General features: G+C 35.3%; 1 protein-coding gene across 5 annotated transcripts in view; it reads left to right on the forward strand.

The window, feature by feature from the left end:
* NRIP1 (nuclear receptor interacting protein 1) overlaps positions 1-18,573 on the forward strand; it is a 76,355-nt gene extending 57,782 nt beyond the window's left edge. For all 5 annotated transcript variants that reach the window (XM_079156316.1, XM_079156318.1, XM_079156320.1 and 2 more), the window contains one exon: positions 11,304-18,573. In XM_079156316.1, the coding sequence (XP_079012442.1) occupies positions 11,646-15,122 (3,477 nt within the window). In that variant the 5' untranslated portion in view covers positions 11,304-11,645 and the 3' untranslated portion in view covers positions 15,123-18,573. The remainder of the gene's footprint in view (positions 1-11,303) is intronic.
* The last annotated feature ends 305 nt before the right edge of the window (positions 18,574-18,878 follow it).

An 18,878-nucleotide genomic window follows, 5' to 3' on the forward strand; every position in this document is an offset into this window, starting at 1 on the left:
AGTGCTTTATGGGCTGGAGTGCTCTTAGGCTAATGGCAATAAAATCATGCTTTGAACCCACTTGATGAATGTGCCCCTGATTCTGATGTATAAAAAAGTACTCTTGAATTTAGTGGTCCAGATTTGTTGTCATTTAGCAAAATTCTGAAGTGGGAGAAGTAAAAAAATAGAGTACTTGAGCTATTTCATGGCTCATCTTTTCCTTGATTGATGGGAAGACTATTTTTTTGTTTTAGATTCCATGTGGAAAGAATTGAGTTTTTGTGGTTTTTTTTTTCTGTTGACCATAGTCTGAATTGCCCTCCTTTTGAATATGAGACTTTTTTTTTTTTTTTTTAACATCCAAACATTTCAGGCTGCATCTCCCAGCACCCGCTTGTCCCTGTGTTCACACATGCGCACATGCAACAGTATTTCTATTCATGTATGTACAGTAACTTCACAATCAGTGAAACTGCCTGACTAATATTGGAAATAAAGATTTATTGACTTTTAAATTTAATAGAGAGAAATAGTAAAACAATTTAAACCGTCAAGTTCTTCAACATCAGTAAGTTTCACACAGCTGTAGGGATAACTTGACGAAAGGACATATTTAGCCAGATGGCCTGTGCTGGCCTCCTTCCCATTCCTGCAAAAGATATGTTATTCACTCCCAGGGTAGCTCAGGGAAAGAGCTGATTATGGAATTAAAACAACCAATGTCCAATTAACCCCTGTTTTGGTCAATGTTTCCTACACAGTTTGGATAATTGACATACTTTAGTTCCATCAAGGGAAGCAGCTGGTTTATTGGTTAGTGCAGGCCCCTGGGAATAAGAAATCTGAAATTCTGTTATCAGCTCTGCCCCTATAAACTTAAGTATGACCTTGGGCATCTTACCTCTTCATGTGTTAGCCTACCTCCTTTGAAAATCAGAGATACATGTTGCTCTTTAACCATACATAGGATGAAGTTTACTATAGAAAAAATGAGAAAAAAGAGCATTGATATTTACAGAGTTCCTTGGGACCATGAATAAAGGGTGCAGTTTAGCATACACCTTGTGAGCACAGAATCATAGTGATGTTATGATGACATGGTCAGAAGCCCCCTCAAGCAAGCTCAAGTACCAGGGGATTTAATAGAGGTATGCAGCAGCCCCTTCAGGAACCCAGTGGCAGGTGTGCTCTGTACCTCCTGGAAACCCCTCATTCACCATTTCCTCGCTGCCCTTCTCTCTTTCATTGGCCCTCTTCATCTCTGCTTCTCACTGCTTTCTTCTTCTCTCTGAGCACACTGATTCCTCTGTATCCTGCCTATGAAATGTCCCTTTATGGCCACCCTTAATGAAGTCTTCTGTCTTTCTTAGAATTCCAGGTCCTAGGAGCAGAGATGACTGGTCCATTTCAGGCAGGTTCACAAAGTTGGTCCAGTTCCCTGAAGGTCAGGGAACAGGTTCTTTGAAATTATTCTATGCTTTAAGTGATCCAGTGTCAGGATCCTCTCTGCCACATCCCACGTGGAGGAGGAAAGGATTAACTGCAGGAGGAGGATGTTGTCGGTTTTTCTATCTATCACCCAAAAATCTTATCTACTAAATAAACACTTGAGAGCCAATACTCTTTTTATGAGAGAGGGTGTGACTGGTCTGGCCCTACCAGTTCTGGCCTCTTTACAACAACTGAGTTGCCCAACTCTCCTTTATTTATAATATGCAGGTAAAAGGGGGCAAGGACTGGGAGGAGCTTCTTCTGTGATGGACAGGATAGGGTGGAGTTAAGGGAGCCATTCTCTTAGGGGGAAAATTCCAGAAGGAGACAGGGAACCACTCTCACACAGCGCCACATACTTCCCAGCAGTCCCTAGAAGCCAGGCCTCCGTCACATGGCTCAGCCTAGTCTGATTCTGCTAAATAAGAACAGCTTCCCACAGTCCAGTATTACAAGATTATAAAATTAAAGATTTGGTTTAAGTAAATTATTTCACATGCCCAAACTTTTTTTTTTTACCTTATACATAAAATATGCTAAAATACTTAACAGATAATTTTCAGTACCTCTGAAATACTGAAATACAAAGACCAAAATAGTCTTAACCATCATGGAACATATAGAGTGATAAGCAAGCTAAAAAATGTTAAGAAAACTCTCTGGTCTAGTTCTATGTCTATAAATAACAGAATACTTTCATTAAGTGCCTAGAAAATGCTAGATATTATACGAAGTGTTTTATATATACATTTCATTTAATAAAATAGCTTTATGGGGTAATATTATTATTCTACTTTTACAGCTAAAGAAATTGAGTCCCAGAATGGAAAAGTGAATTGACCAAAGTCATGCATTGCTGATTGAAATGTCAGGAATCCAGAGATTGTTCTTGAACTACTGTACTTTGTGGCTTTTCTAATAAAAACAAGAGACTTAAAACAGTAGAGACAAAATTTTAGAGTATGAAAAGTAATACAAAATTTTCAGAGTGCTCCAAAAGTGTGTGATCTATTAAATGTTTTCAAATCCATTTTTATTATTGTCTGTGACAGTTTAATAGGAAAGGCTAAAATTCAGAAGATCTTGATTTGGTTTTGGATCAGCTACTTACTGGATGATTAGCCAGTCACTTAGTTGTTCTGTTAGTGCCCTTATTTGGTAATGAGGAGAATCAAAGAAAATATATCCTGGTATTTCATTTGAGAAAATGGTAAGGTTTAAAGCACCGTGAAAAGGCAGAGCTTTCTAATTGCACAGTACACTTAGTAGGAGTCAGTATTCTGTGAGGGTCCTCTAGGAGGTTTTATTCACAACAGTTTGTATCTTTGCAGTACCTATCACATACTGACCCAGGAACATTGTCTTCCTTTGTTTGCCCTTTGCTAGGCTCCTGTCAAGGATGGGTTTTAACTGTCTTATCTAGACCTTACCATGGTGAGAGAGCCAGTCAGTGGAATATGGCACCTGTGTTGTAATGTTTGAAAGATAACTGAAGGATTTTTCTTGTTTTGTAAGGACCAGTGATCAGACCAAAGAGACATTATAGCTCTGTACAAGAAAGAATTTTATATTGTTACAGTTGTACAAGTACAGAGCAAATTCTTTGAATACGGGCTAACCCTTATTGGCACTGTCCTGTGCCCAAACTGTATGAGTATGGATATGTACATTTCCCCAGATGGTTGTATGAAATAAGTATTCATTTTTGTGTACTTACAGATGATAAAAACTTCCGAGAGTAATTAACTTGTTACCTCGTCTAGTCCTGGAAAGTAAAGATGACAAAGACATAATGCTTGACCATGAGGAGTTTACACTGTAGTCAGGAGGCAGGCAGACAAAAACCAAAATACACTTTTGTAAGGATGATTGAAAGATCCCCTAGATGCTATAGAGGCACAGAGAACTTGCCCCTAGACTGTAATTTGGGGAATGCTACCTGAAGAGGGGGTATGCATCCTCAGCTGAGATTTCAAAAATGAAAAGGATGTATCTTAGTTTTTTGGCTTGATTGTAAGTAAATGGGATTTAATATATCATTCTCCAAGCATTGTTAATTCTGATATATTTCATCAAATGATGATAACAGTAGGGATTAGATGGACAAATGGGAGGAAGGCTAAAAAATAGACGAGTCTTTACTTTGTTATCTGTATTACATGTTTTCTCTCCTACTTTCTTACTTATATCCTCACTTATCATTATAAGAATTTAGATATAAAAATATTCATTTTATATAAATGCTATAATTGAAAGCACAGTAAAGAGCAAACCACAAAACAAAATATAAACAGAAAGAAATGGCTACAAAGATTTAAATAATTGATATTGAGTTAAACTACTAAGCAGTGAATTGATCAGTATAGTGTATATGTATATTTGCACACATCATTATTCTTTCTCAATAAACAAACCAACCTGGAAAAGTGGTGCAAGGTTCCTATAAAGCTAGAGTATATAGTTCTTTAGTATTAAAACAATTTAACTTTATTAAATGATATTAATAGATATTAAATATTTGTTTTTGATGATTTTAAGTGTTAGATAAAATGTTGTTCTGAAATATTTTGGGTCCAGTGAAGTCAGAAAAGTCCTGACCTATGTTACTTTGACGTCTGCTGTTCCTGTTTCTTCTCCAGTTCACTGGAGTCTTCTTCTTAAGCTTGCTACTACCTCAACTGTATCTCTGTGTCATGGGTGCCATGGTAAGTCCTGTGGCAAGCCGTCACTGCTGCAGGAAGTGAACGTGTCAGAGTTGCAGAGCAGCAAAAACTGTATCTCTGATTAGCAGTTACTGGCTTCATTTAAACTGATATTATTACTCCAAACACTTGGTTATATGCACAGGTGAGCAAAAGAGGTCAGGGGCAAGTATGCATGGAAATTTCTTAAATATATGTGAAACCATTTAAAGTAATGGCCCAGTGATGGTGTGCCAGTAGCTTTATCTTCCTAGTTGAAGGGCATATTTTAATGTTAGCTGTTAATATTTAAAGAGACAGAACTCGTGCATATAATATTTTTGTTTTTGTTTATTAATTATCCACAATGGGACCTTGTCATATTTATTGACTTCTTCCCTTTATAGATATTTTTGCTGCAGCTGTTTGTCCATGGATTGTGTCTGTAGAGATAATTATCTTCCACATCCTGCTGAAAGTTTGAATCTAAAAATTTTTGTGTTCTGAGCCAGTACTGGCAAGAGTGATGTCACATAATGTTTGTCATTTCTGGAAAATCAAATCAGGGTACACGGTCCATTCATAGTAAGTCAGCATTTTCATCCAGATGACAAGTAAAGAATATTTTTGTCAATTGATAAGTGATTCCTCTAAAGACTTTAATAGTATATTTTATGAAGAATTCTGTTTTCAAAAAGAATTTCAATGGAGTTTCTGATCAAAGTTTAATGTACAAATTATCATCCATTTTCAGTAATTTCAGTATACCCACAATCACTTTTTCATAGTAAAGTTATATTCTCAATGATATTTAATTTGGTAATTTGATTTGATATTTTCCCTTTTTTATTTGAGAACATTTACATGTCTATGTATCATAAATAATTTGCAAATTATATAAAGCCATAGTAGTTGTTTAACAAGGAAAGCTTTTATAGTATATATTTGCCCTGACAGCATTATTCATCCTTAAAATGGTTTCTTAGATCTAGGGATGTAGCTCAGTAATAGAGGATTTGCCTGAAATGGGTGAAACCCTGAATCCTATCCCCAGCATCAGGAGAAAAAGAAAAAAAGAACTGGTGTCTTGATCAGAATGCTTCAACAAGAACATTTATTATACAATACAATTTAAAATAAGTTCATTATCTTGTTTGAACACTGAAACAAAGGATGGTTTTATTAGATAATTGAACTCTTCAATAATATAGTCAATTAAAAATCACTTTTGTTGCTCTTGCTGATAACTGAAGCTTCTTTCCCTATATGTATGACTTGGAAATTGTCATAAAAGACTATGGATGCAGTATAAAACTTTTCTGATTAAAGCAGTACTTTTGCAGTTAAATCTGTATGTTTAGGAAGAATTTATAACATACTATTGATTTCAACCTCGAGTGGAGCACAGGCTTGAAGATTTGTGGGAGTATGGTTTATTCAGGGATCTGCAAATTACATTAATTTCAAAATTACAACATGGCAAAGACCACTCCTAACAAATACGCAGATGTGCATGGTATGCATACATTTATACATAGACATACATAAAAATTCAGAATTTCTTCTCTTTTTGTGATTCAGTACTAGTAGAACACACATTATAATAAAAAGTAAATGAAAATCTTTAAGATGGGGAGAGTATTTTTAAAACAGGTTGTACCCTCCGAGTAAATGAGGAGTGTCTTCTAAGTGTACTAAAAACCCTAGCAGCTTTGATCAAATGCCAGCTGTTATATCAGTTCTGCTGGTAATCGTTCTTGATGATCTGTGACCTTGACCTTGGGCTTCTGTCTGTGTGTCAAATCTATTTTAGGGATAGGGAAACCACAGTTGAGTTTAATAGGATTTATTCACCAATCTCAAAGGATGTCCCTGCATGTATACTATAAACACTCAATTCCAATAGAAGAAAGGACCATTATATTTTCCATTAAATTTCTTATTTTGAAAGAGATTAGAAAATACTATAATTTCAAAACCTGATAGAAAGCAGCATTTACTTCAAGGAGCTACTGGGAAAGATCAGGAGAAGCTGTTAGTTTTACAGTTAGACTCCACTTTTCTTTTATATTTATGTACTACCAAAATAATTTATAATGATTATTTTGTGTTCTTTTAGAGAAACTATTTAAAAACAGCAGAAAACAGTAAATAGACACTAATGCTAATGATAAATCTTGTCTCTATTCTCTGTAAAAATTGTTTTTTTCTGGAGTTTAAAATATTGTAGTTAAAATTAATTTATTTAGCAATACTCTAGTTTCTGTGTTTTCAAGACAATGCAGTAGTACATTATCCAGGCAAGTATTATGTTATTGAAATAGAAATTATAGCAATTTATCACTTTTTCTAGCTCCTTCAGTTCCTTGATTTTTAACTTAAAATCTTCAACTTTTTCATGCTAATTTAATTTTGATTTAATTATTTTAGAGAAACTATAAAGGCAGAATAAAGTAAGTAGTAGATTTGTTGAATCTCTCGTAAATATATTTAAACCTTGTGAGGGTAATTTAAAACAAAGAAACCTACTTTTATTTTGCTGTGTCAATCATGGGGATATTTGTTTCTGTCACCAGGACAATTATTCCTCTTTCTTTTGCATTTATCTATATCCTTAAGGAGCTAAATCTTTACTATTTTTCCTGCATTTTATTCAGTATACAGCCCTTATTTTATGAGCTAATAAGCAAAAGTACCAGTTTGACTATAAATACATATTTAGATTTTAAATAAACATGTACTTGAAATTTTTTGACCTACTTTAAAAAAGAGTGATGATAAATAACTTGGAGGATTGGGCAGGTAAGGTCTATGGCTATTACAAAACCACTTACTTCCCCTAGAATTCACTAAGAAGACAAAAAAACAAATTGGCGAGAGTTATTTCCACAACTCTGACAGTATGTCATCTTTCTGGTTAAAATGCTTGTCATTTTTATCAACTACAGTTTGCCAAATTGGAATCATGGGAATAAAGTTTTGGAGTTGAAGTGATCTTATCTATTTGTATCCTTATGTTGAAAACTTGAGTTAGTCAAGCAGTAGTGTCTCCTTGTCTTTTTTAATAGCAGTTGTGAGTGACACTATTTTACTCCTATGGAAGCAACTGATAAGCGAGTTAAAGCTGGTGAACTTGGAATTTAGGAGCAAATTTTGCTCTGGGCAAAAATATGTAAGTCCCTCAGGTTGGAATGGAGAGCAATTGTGTGACTGCCTTACCTGCTGTAGCATCAGTCAGTGGCTTCCATGTTACCTTTTGTGCAGAGTATTTGTATACCTAAAATGTGAACCCCTAGGAGAAGGCAAGAAACTCTCAAGGTCCAATTTCAAAAGTTGAGGTCCTAAGTTGAGCAGAATGTTATTAAATAGGTTCATTATCTTGATACTCATTAAACTATAAAACCACACATTTATCTTTTGATAAAGGTAATACTGCAGAGAAAGTCACGATATTGAAATTCAAATTCTATCAGAAGACATACAAATTTTGATTCATTTTTGCAAGAAATTAGAAATATGTTCTAATAAATGAAATTTCAGACTTATTCTTTTGCTCTTCTGTTGTGATTCTGTTGAATAAAGAATTCATGGTAGTCTTTACTTTTAATGAAGCTTCAGGACCTTTACCATTATAATGTTACTTTTCCTTTCTTCTGAGAAATTGAAATATTGCTTTGTAGGTATTCTAATTTTTCATTATCCTTTGGTTTGGAAAGCTAATTTCATCCATTTGGGTAAAATGTTTGGTGTTATGTCCTGCTATTAAATTAATCTTGGGTTTGTGTTTCCTGTTCAAATTTTAAAACATTCTTGTGAGACAACACTAAGCATTCTCTAAAGCGTTTATCTGGATCTATATTATTTAAAGAAAGCGTTTAATAAGTAGGACTTTGGAATTGTCTTCATAATATTAAGTGAATAATATTGAGTGAAACATCTCAGTGGCTTTCTTACCCTTTCATATGAAAAACACCCATGAAATAATCTAGTGTTAGGTAGGTGCTAGGTTCAATTCCAGTACCTCCCTCCACCCCACCCCCACCACATACCACACACACACTATGTAATATTGTCCAAAAGGAGCTACTATTGAGTGACACAACCAAGTAACCCTTTTGCTCTTTTAGTAAAGATAAGAATCCAAATGCTTCTGAAGCTGCATTGCTGAAATCCCTTTAAACTTAATACACAAAGAGGTATTGCTTGATAATGCAGAAAAAAATTGGGGAAGATTTCCTGGAAACAATTGAAAGTCATGAGATAGTTCTCAGCATTTAAATAGCATACCAAGTGACTTCATACATGTTTAATCATTTAAATGAGTTTTTAAGGGAGAATTTGATTGCAAGTAAGATATTGAATCCAAAAGCAGCAGGATAAAAACCTTTGTTATTATTTACCTATTCTCAACCAAAAGCATTCCCACATAAGTAATTCTGTTAAATGCATCTTTCATTTATTTGAGTAAAATTTCATTACTTCATTTGCCATTTTAAAATTATAAAAAGTTCAGGAAAGTTTCCCTTTGCTTAATGAAATATTTCCAAACAGAGAATTTGAACACATTGAAATGGAAATAGTTGAACTAGTTTAAAGACTCATAGGGACCCATTTGTAATGTTGGTATGCAAATTATGAGTCTTTTGAAATTTCACACTCCACACCTAATTTCACACACCTAATTTCATACTTTTTTTTAAATGCAGCTGAGTGGGGTGGCTGACATGTTTATAATCCCAGCCACTCCAGAGGCTGAGGAAGAAGGATCACAAATTGGAAGCCAGCCTAGGCAATTTGAGGCCCTGTCTTGAAATAAAAAAAATAAGGACTGGGAATTTTATTTAACCATTGAATGACCCTAGGTTCAATCCCAGTACCTGCCCGAACCTCTCCCCCCAACCCCCGCCGCACACAAAATTGCACCCCTATTGAAAATATAGAATTGTAATTCAAGCTAATTACAGGATATTTAAGATTTAATTTCTTTAAACTAGTCTGTGTATTAACTTGGATCTTCCTAAAATCTGTCTATGTTTGTGGTCAAAATTCCATGGAACTCTTTTATTATTTGGTTTCTTTGATGATTGTCTCACCAAGCAATATTTTTTCCTATTTCATGCTAATAAACCAGTAAAATCTCAGTTTTATCAAATTTAAAAGACTTTTATGCTTATAATTTAAAATTAATAAAAGGGTTTAGTTTATAATTTTTAATATTGTTAAGTAGTTAGAGGTGAATTTTATTAAATTGTCCCAAAATGCATTAAAGCTTGGAGAACTATCAGGGTTTCTTTGGATGTAGCTTGAGTTTTTAAGAATTTTTAAAAAGAATATATTTCTAGGACTGGGGATATAGCTCAGCTGGTGGAGTGCTTGCCTCCCATGCACAAAGCCCTGGATTCAATTCCCAGCACCACAAAAACAAACCAAAAAATATTTTCCTAACTATTAGGAAGGATCACATTATGTGACTTATTTTCTTTTGAAAAATTATAGTGAATGTGTTTTTAATAGAATAAAACATTGTATCTTGTTATTAGCATATGTGTCCATTCTAACCTTTCATAAATTAGAGGTACGTTATAGAATTTTAGTGGTCTTACTTTTCTTATATCTTAAAGCCAGTTTACTGTCTTGGCAATCAATCCATCACTTATTTTCAAATGCCCTAAAATAGACAAAAGTATTTGAAGTGTATACAAAGATGACATAGTAGTGAAACAAGTCCTCAGTATGATGCCATATTTGTGTCCTTTTGCATGTCTTATAATGCTGCATCAGCTTTCCAGAATGTAAAAATAATTGGAGGTAAAGTCTTTGAATTTTGTTTTATTTTTATTAAATGCAATTGAGAATTCACAATTTTTCATTTTCTGTCCAGAAAGTTAAAGAGAAGAAACGACATAGGTAGTTTTTTCAATCAGAAGTTGAATGCAAAGAGACTAATAGCCCTGTAGACATGAATAGTGATGGTGCCATCAACTTGTGTAAGCAGCATGGCTGGGTGTTGTTTTCATATGACAGTATACTAAATGGGTTTTCTTCCGCTCAAGAATCAATCAGCAAACACTACTGTTTTTTTTTGTTTGTTTTTGGTTTTTGGTTTTGTTTTTGGTACCAGGAATTGAACCCAGGGTTGCTTAACCACTGAGTCACGTCCCCAGCCCTTTTATATTTTATTTAGAGACAGGGTCTCACTAAGTTGCTTAGGGCCTTGCTAAGTTGCTGAGGCTGGCTTTGAACTCATCAGCCTCTTGCCTAAGCCTCCCAAGTTGCTGGGATTATAAGAGTGCACCACCATGCCCACCAGCCCTTACTGCCCTTTTTAACTTGAATGGTATTTGAAATTATTATTAACTATGTAAATTATTTGTACATTGACTTAAGTATTAATAAAGTATCTGTTGGACCCAGATATTAACTGGTTATGTCTGAATGCATATCTTAAGAATCACTCTCTTTAATATTAAAGTCATGGTAAATACTATAGTAGCTTGATAAATTTGTGATTATATTATAATGTTTCTGGATATGATTAGGACTGTCATAAGTTTGCACAGGCCCACAAAATAAAAAATCTTCAAATTCTTAGTGCTTCCTTTTTTAAAAAAAATTCTGAAAATCAGATATTGGTTGTCTGTTGTGGTTGGGGAATAATGTCAGAAGTGAATGTGTTCTATTGGTCTCAGCCACTCATCAGACTTATCAGATGAGTCTGTATCACATGAATCTCTTCCTTTTTCAGCACATTTAACTTTTTTTTCTTCCAAAGTGTACGGTAACGTAAGGACACTAATTCTAGCTCCCTAATAGAGCTATAAAATTGTAAAGGAAACTTAACATTCATATTACTTTGCAGAAAGGTGCTTATAAAAATTCAAAAGCTTGGCAGACTTTTGAAGACAGTTACAAAACATTGAAGCATTTTTTGAAATGATTTGATCATTTTAACAATATGGATTAAGTCATAGGATTTTCAGTTTGCTAGGAATAACAGTAAAATAAATTTCTAAGGAAGCAACTACAGTGCATGTTATATATGTATATCTGCAGGTATAAACTTGTAAATGCTGTATTCTTTTCTTATAGATATTATAGCATGACCCTATCTTTGCCCCTCCTTAATGATTTTTATTTTTATTTTTTTAGAATACTGATATTTGCATTTAATGAAGAACAAAAGATGAAGATGGGAAAGCAATATATTTGCTAAGAATTATCTGCTTGCTACTACAAACCTTTGTATTAAGGAATTCTGCAACTTCTAAGAAGTTGATCAACTTCGTGGACAGACTGCATTGGAATTTGCCTGCCTTTTATCTTGTCATTCCAAAAGAAATCTTGGTCAGAATGTAACAGCACCTGTCTACCTAATTGCTATGGAAGGTGATAAACTGACACTTACTTATTAAAGTTGCATCTCACTCACCTACAGAAAACCATCCTTTGAAGTAAATAGAAACCAAGCCCTTGTGAACACTTCTATTGAACATGACTCATGGAGAAGAGCTTGGCTCTGATGTGCATCAGGATTCTATTGTTTTAACTTACCTAGAGGGATTACTAATGCATCAGGCTGCAGGGGGATCAGGTACTGCTGTTGACAAAAAGTCTGCTGGGCACAATGAAGAGGATCAGAACTTTAACATTTCTGGCAATGCATTTCCCACCTGCCAAAGTAATGGTCCAGTTGTCAATACACACACATACCAGGGATCTGGCATGCTGCATCTCAAAAAAGCCAGACTGTTGCAGTCTTCTGAGGACTGGAATGCAGCAAAGCGGAAGAGGCTGTCTGATTCCATCGTAAATTTAAACGTAAAGAAGGAAGCTTTGCTAGCTGGCATGGTTGACAATGTGCCTAAAGGCAAACAGGACAGCACATTACTGGCCTCTTTGCTTCAGTCATTCAGCTCGAGGCTGCAGACTGTTGCTCTGTCACAACAAATTAGGCAGAGCCTCAAGGAGCAAGGATATGCCCTCAGTCATGATTCTTTAAAAGTAGAGAAGGATTTAAGGTGCTATGGTGTTGCATCAAGTCACCTAAAAACTTTATTGAAAAAAAATAAAGCTAAAGATCAAAAGGCAGATACCAGTCTTCCTGATGTAACTAAAAACCTCATCAGAGACAGGTTTGTAGAGTCACCTCATCATGTTGGACAGAGTGGAACAAAGGTCATGAGTGAGCCCTTGTCATGTGCTGCAAGATTACAAGCTGTTGCAAGCATGGTGGAAAAAAGAGCTAGTCCTGCCACCTCACCTAAACCTAGTGTTGCTTGCAGCCAATTAGCATTACTCCTCTCCAGTGAAGCCCACCTGCAACAGTATTCTCGGGAACATGCTTTAAAAACACAAAATGCAAATCAAGCAGCAAGTGAAAGACTTGCTGCTATGGCCAGATTACAAGAAAATGGCCAGAAGGATGTAGGCAGTTTCCAGATCTCAAAAGGAATGTCAAGCCATCTCAATGGTCAGGCACGAACATCAAGCAAATTAGTGACCAGCAAAAGTAATGCTACTGCATTTCAAAATCCAATGGGTATTATTCCTTCTTCCCCTAAAACTCCAGGCTATAAGAACTCACTGGAAAGAAACAACATAAAACAAGCTGCTAATAATAGTTTGCTTTTACATCTTCTTAAAAGCCAGACCATACCTAAGCCAATGAATGGACATAATCAGAATGAGAGGGGAAGCATTTTTGAGGATGGTAGTACTCCTACAACTATTGATGAGTATTCAGACAACAATCCTAGTTTTACAGATGACAGCAGCGGTGATGAAAGTTCTTATTCCAACTGTGTTCCCATAGACTTGTCTTGCAAACACCGCATCGAAAAACCAGAATCTGACCAGCCTGTTTCTCTTGATAATTTAACTCAGTCTTTGCTAAACACTTGGGATCCGAAAGTCCCTGATGTAGACGTCAAAGAAGATCATGATACCTCAAAGAATTCTAAGCTAAATTCACACCAGAAAGTAACACTTCTTCAATTGCTACTGGGACATAAAAATGAAGAAAATGTAGAAAAAAACACCACCAGCCCTCAGGGAGTACACAGTGATGTGACAAAGTTCAGTACTCAGAATTATACAAGGACTTCTGTAATAGAAAGCCCCAGTACAAATAGGACTACGCCAGTGAGCACTCCACCGTTACTTCCTTCGACCAAAGCAGAGTCTCCCATCAATCTTTCTCAGCATTCTCTGGTCATCAAATGGAATTCTCCACCATATGCCTGCAGTACTCAGTCTGAAAAGGTGGCAAATACCACATCTAACCACTTGATGGACCTTACAAAAAGCAAAGAATCGCAAGGGGAGAAACCAGCCCACAATGAAGGTGCGCAAAATCCTGCAACTTTTAGTGCCAGTAAACTATTACAAAATTTGGCACAATGTGGAATGCAGTCTTCCATGGCAGTGGAAGAGCAGAGACCCAGCAAACAGTTGTTAAGTGTAAACACAGATAAACCTATGGGTATGATTGATAGACTAAATAGCCCTTTGCTGTCAAATAAAACAACTACAGTTGAGGAAAATAAGGCATTCAGTAGTCAACCAGCAGGTTCGGAACCAGGACTTTCTGGTTCTGAAATAGAAAATCTGCTCGAAAGACGCACTGTTCTCCAGTTGCTTCTGGGAAATCCCAACAAAGGTAAGAGTGAAAAGAAAGAAAAAATTCCTTTGAGAGATGAAAATACTCAGGAACATACAGAGAGAGCTTTAAGTGAACAGATATTGATGGTGAAAATAAAATCTGAGCCTTGTGATGACTTAAATATCCATAATACAAATGTGCACTTGAGCCATGATGCAAAGAGCACCCCGTTCTTAGGTATGACTCCCACCATGCAGAGAAGCGCAGCTGCCTTACCAATGTCTGAGGACTTTAAAGCAGAGCCTGTTTCACCTCAGGATTTTTCTTTCTCAAAGAATGGTCTGTTAAGCCGATTGCTGAGACAGAATCAAGAGAGTTACCTGGCAGATGATCTGGACAAGAGTCACAGAAATAGTGAACTGACACCACTAGAGTCAAAGAATCTTTGCATGGTCCCTAAGAAAAGGAAGCTTTATACTGAGCCATTAGAAAATCCATTTAAAAAGATGAAAAATAACATTGTTGATGCTGCAAATAATCACAGTGCTCCAGAAGTACTGTATGGGTCCTTGCTTAACCAGGAGGAGCTGAAATTTAGCAGAAATGATCTTGAATTTAAATATCCTCCTGGTCATGGTTCAGCCAACGAAAGTGAACACAGGAGTTGGGCCAGAGAGAGTAAAAGCTTCAATGTTCTGAAACAGCTGCTTCTCTCAGAAAACTGTGTGCGAGACTTGTCCCCACACAGGGGTAACTCTGTTGTTGACAGTAAAAAGAAAGGACACAAAAACAGTGTGACCAATAGCAAACCTGAATTCAGCCTTTCTTCTTTAAATGGACTGATGTATAGTTCCACTCAGCCCAACAGTTGCATGGACAACAGGACATTTTCATACCCAGGAATGGTAAAATCTCCTGTGAGCCCTCCTTTCCCTGAGCACTTGGGCTGTGTGGGGTCTAGACCAGAATCCGGGCTTTTGAATGGGTGTTCCATGCCCAGTGAGAAGGGACCCATTAAGTGGGTTATCACAGATGTGGATAAGAATGAGTATGAAAAAGACTCTCCAAGACTGACCAAAACTAACCCAATACTGTATTACATGCTCCAGAAAGGAGGCAATTCTGTTACCAGCCGAGAAACACAGGACAAGGACATATGGAGGGAGCCTTCCTCTGCCGAAAGTGTCTCACAGGTTACAATCAAAGAAGAGTTACTTCCTGCTGCAGAAACTAAAGCTTCTTTTTTTAATTTAAGAAGCCCTTACAATAGCCATATGGGAAATAATGCTTCTCACCCACACGGCGCAAATGGAGAGGTGTATGGACTTCTGGGAAATGTGGTAACAATAAAAAAGGAATCAGAATAAAATGTACCTGTCATCAAGCTTTGGATCTTTTTTAAACTAATTAGTATGAACTTGAGATCTGTATAAATAAGAGCATGATTTGAGAAAAGCATGGTATAATTGAAACTTTTTTTCATTTTGAAAAGTATTGGTTACTGGTGATGTTTAAATATGCATACTAATTTTTGCTTAACATTAGATGTCATGAGGAAGCTATTGAACTAGCAAACTGGTTGTTTAACACTTCTGTATGCACCAGATAACAACTGTGAGTAGCCTATGAATGAAATTCTTTTATAATCATAAATAAGAGGCATACATTAAAATGTAAAATTCCATCCACAGTGGATTAATGCATTTTCTTGCCTTTTGCCTTCATCAGGGTACTTTATTTTGCATTTCAGAAGTCAACCTGCATATAACACATGTTTTTAAAGTCCAAACTCTTAACTCTTTAAAGGGTAATTATCAAATTAAACAAAAAAAGTACTAGTGATGATTCACATCTCATTATCCAATTCAAAAGCAAATCAGAAAAAATATGCTTACATTTTTTCACTTTTGCTAAAAAACATATTTATTTTTAATTCTTAGAAAGGGTTTTGTGGTTTCCAATGTGTCTGTCCCTGCCCCAGACCTTTTCAATATACATTTCTTTAAACCTTGTACTATTTAGTAAAAATTGATTAAACTTGAGGGACGTTTGATAGATCCTTTAAAAAAAAAAAAAAAGGCAGATTTCCATTTTTTGTATTTTAACTACTTTACTAAATAACTACTCCTTTTACAGAATTAGGGAAGTTAACATTTATCTTCAGGTGGTTTCCTGAATAGTTGACTATTTAAGAAATTTTTTTTAACAGAAGCAAAAATGGCTTTTCTTTGGACAATTTTTGCCATCTCTTGTAAAAGTTGATTCTCACCATTTCTGTGGTACCTGTTGAGTCTAACCAGGATTTCTTAAAGCTGGACTCAGACCACCTGCATTAGAATCATCTGGAGCACTTGTTTTAAAATGCAGATCCATAGGCAGCATCTCAGACCTACAAAACAAGGATCTCTGCTAAGTGGACTTGGGATCTTCCATCTGCATCTTAACATGCTCCCTAGGTGTTTAAGAACCATTACTGATGACTTTTCTCAGAACATGAGTCTGTAAAGAAACTATCTGATGCCTATATTTTCCCCAGTAGTCATACGTCAACTCAAAATTTGCAGTATCGTGATTCCTATATTGCCGTTATGTCTTTGGAAATCGGGTTCAGAATACTTTTTATGACACAAAAATTGGGTGGAGGGGACAACTTTCATATCTGGCTCAACATCTCAGGAAAACCTATTATTTGTGTGTTCTAATGAGTAACATCTACTTAATTAGCCTTAGGGATGGAATAACAGGGCCACTTACCAAACTCAGGTGATTCCAGGATGGTTTGAAAACTTTTCCTGAATACATCCTTATCTTCTATTAAAACCATTGTCCTAAGAATAGTGCTGACAAAAATTAAAACATTTATTTCAAACATAAGAAAGGCACTAAACTCAGATTGACTTATTAACAAAAAAGTACAAAGGGCATATCCATGACGATGTACACAATCACTGTTGGATTTATTCTTTATAAATAGTGATTAAAAGCAAACATCCATAGTGTTTTAGAAGAACTTCATAAATATAATTGAGCCACATGGGGTTTTAGTCTTAAAAAAAGTCTATTTTTAAGTTCAGTTTTATAGTCCACAGTTCATTTACCAGGTAATGTTTCTGTTTTCAGTTGTGAGCCAGGTTAGCGATTGACCTATCAAAAATTATTGTACTATTAATTAGAAGGAAATTTATTTGAAATTGTTCTACTTGAAATTGTTTCTAAAATTTTTGTATTAAAAATGGGTATTATTTCTTAATATGATCTAAAACCCTAAAATGGTTATTTTTTTTTCTCAAAATGATTTGTAAATAGTTATTATATAGTAATCGGAGCAAATATACTGCATCAAAAGGAGGTGAAGTCATTTGCTTATTCTGACATGACGATTCCACTGGCCAGTGAATTAGTTGATTCCATGTCTATTCTGTGACAATCTCATTGTCTACACTCAGAAATAAACTTTTTAGCAAGTCATTTTTCTCAGTCATTGTGAAAGGTCTGGAACCTTAGGTGTATGTCAGGAAAAAATGTTAGTATTCTCCCTTAGTTAGGGAGAAAGGGACTTTTTACAAGGGAGTGACATTTAGGTCAGGGATAAGAACGTCCAGAGCCAGCATTGCTATTTTTTTGTTTGTTTGTACTTTTGTTTGGATGGTTGGTTGTGTTGTTGTTGAAAAAGGGATGAGAATATGTAATACAGAAATAAATATGACCACAAAGAACACTGTTCTGATTTACTAGAGAATGTCCCCCAATTTGAGTTTAGAATGATTTTAAAGAAGAGCAGTAAGAAAGGGCATACATCCATAAATTCACTTTATTTATGCATATGTAGATACAAGGATGCACATATACACATTTTCAAGGACTATTTTAGATATCTAGACAGTTTCTTCCTAATAAAGTCATTTGTGAAAGGGTACTACAGCTCTCATTGACATCAGTAAGGTAGCATTACCTGTTTATTCTCTGCTGCATCGTACAGAAGAGTAAACTGGTGAGAGTATATATTTTATATATATATATATATATGTAATATGTATATATATATATTGACTTGTTACATGAAGATGTTAAAATTGGTTTTTAAAGGTGATGTAAATAGTGATTTCCTTAATGAAAAATACATATTTTGTATTGTTCTAATGCAACAGAAAAGCCTTTTAATCTCTTTGGTTCCTGTATATTCCATGTATAAGTGTAAATATAATCAGACAGGTTTAAAAATTGTGCATGTATGTATACAGTTGCAAGTCTGGACAAATGTATAGAATAAACCTTTTATTTAAGTTGTGATTACCTGCTGCATGAAAAGTGCATGGGGGACCCTGTGCATCTGTGCATTTGGCAAAATGTCTTAACAAGTCAGATCAGATGTTCATCCCAACATGACAGTATTCCATTTCTGGACATGATTTCTGTGACTTAAGCTTTGTGAAAGAATGTGCTTTGAATCCAAGGGTCTTAAAAATTTTTTTAAATCAAGTCAACCACTTTTCAACATAAAGAATTCACGCAACTACTTTCATGAATTTTTAAATCCCATTGGAAACATAATATTATACCAGGTGTCTGCCAGTATTTGTTAATACTGGAACACAGGCACATTACCGTCCATCGTAAGAATCTGGGGTTTACACAACCAGCTTTGATGCAACCTGCTCAGTAATATAATTTTTCATTTTTATTAGAAATTTAATTTCTTCATGTGATGTCATGAAACTGTACATACTGCAGTGTGACTTTTTTGTTTGTTTTTTAATCTTTTAGTGTTTACTTCCTGCAGTGAATTTGAATAAATGAGAAAAAATGCATTGTCTCTGATTTGAAATGATTGTTATTCTGTTGACTTTCTCTGGGTTTCAGCTTTTTCACCCCATAAGAAAAGTTCCAGGTCATGAAACTAACAATAGGTCTTCAAAGATGTTTTGCCCTTCTTAGAAAACTAAGGGTGGTGGTGGTGGAGAACACAGTGGCTGGGAGCTAAGGAACTTTAGAAACAGGACTGTTTAAAAGCACACCTCAAAATGACAGTCATCCTATCCCCACAATTATTAGCATGTTGAAAAATTAGACCTTACTCACTATATATCTGCACCATCAGAATGAGATGCACAACTATTTTATTT

This window comes from Sciurus vulgaris (assembly GCF_902686455.1).
Source record: "Sciurus vulgaris genome assembly, chromosome: 10".
NCBI lineage: Eukaryota > Metazoa > Chordata > Mammalia > Rodentia > Sciuridae > Sciurus > Sciurus vulgaris.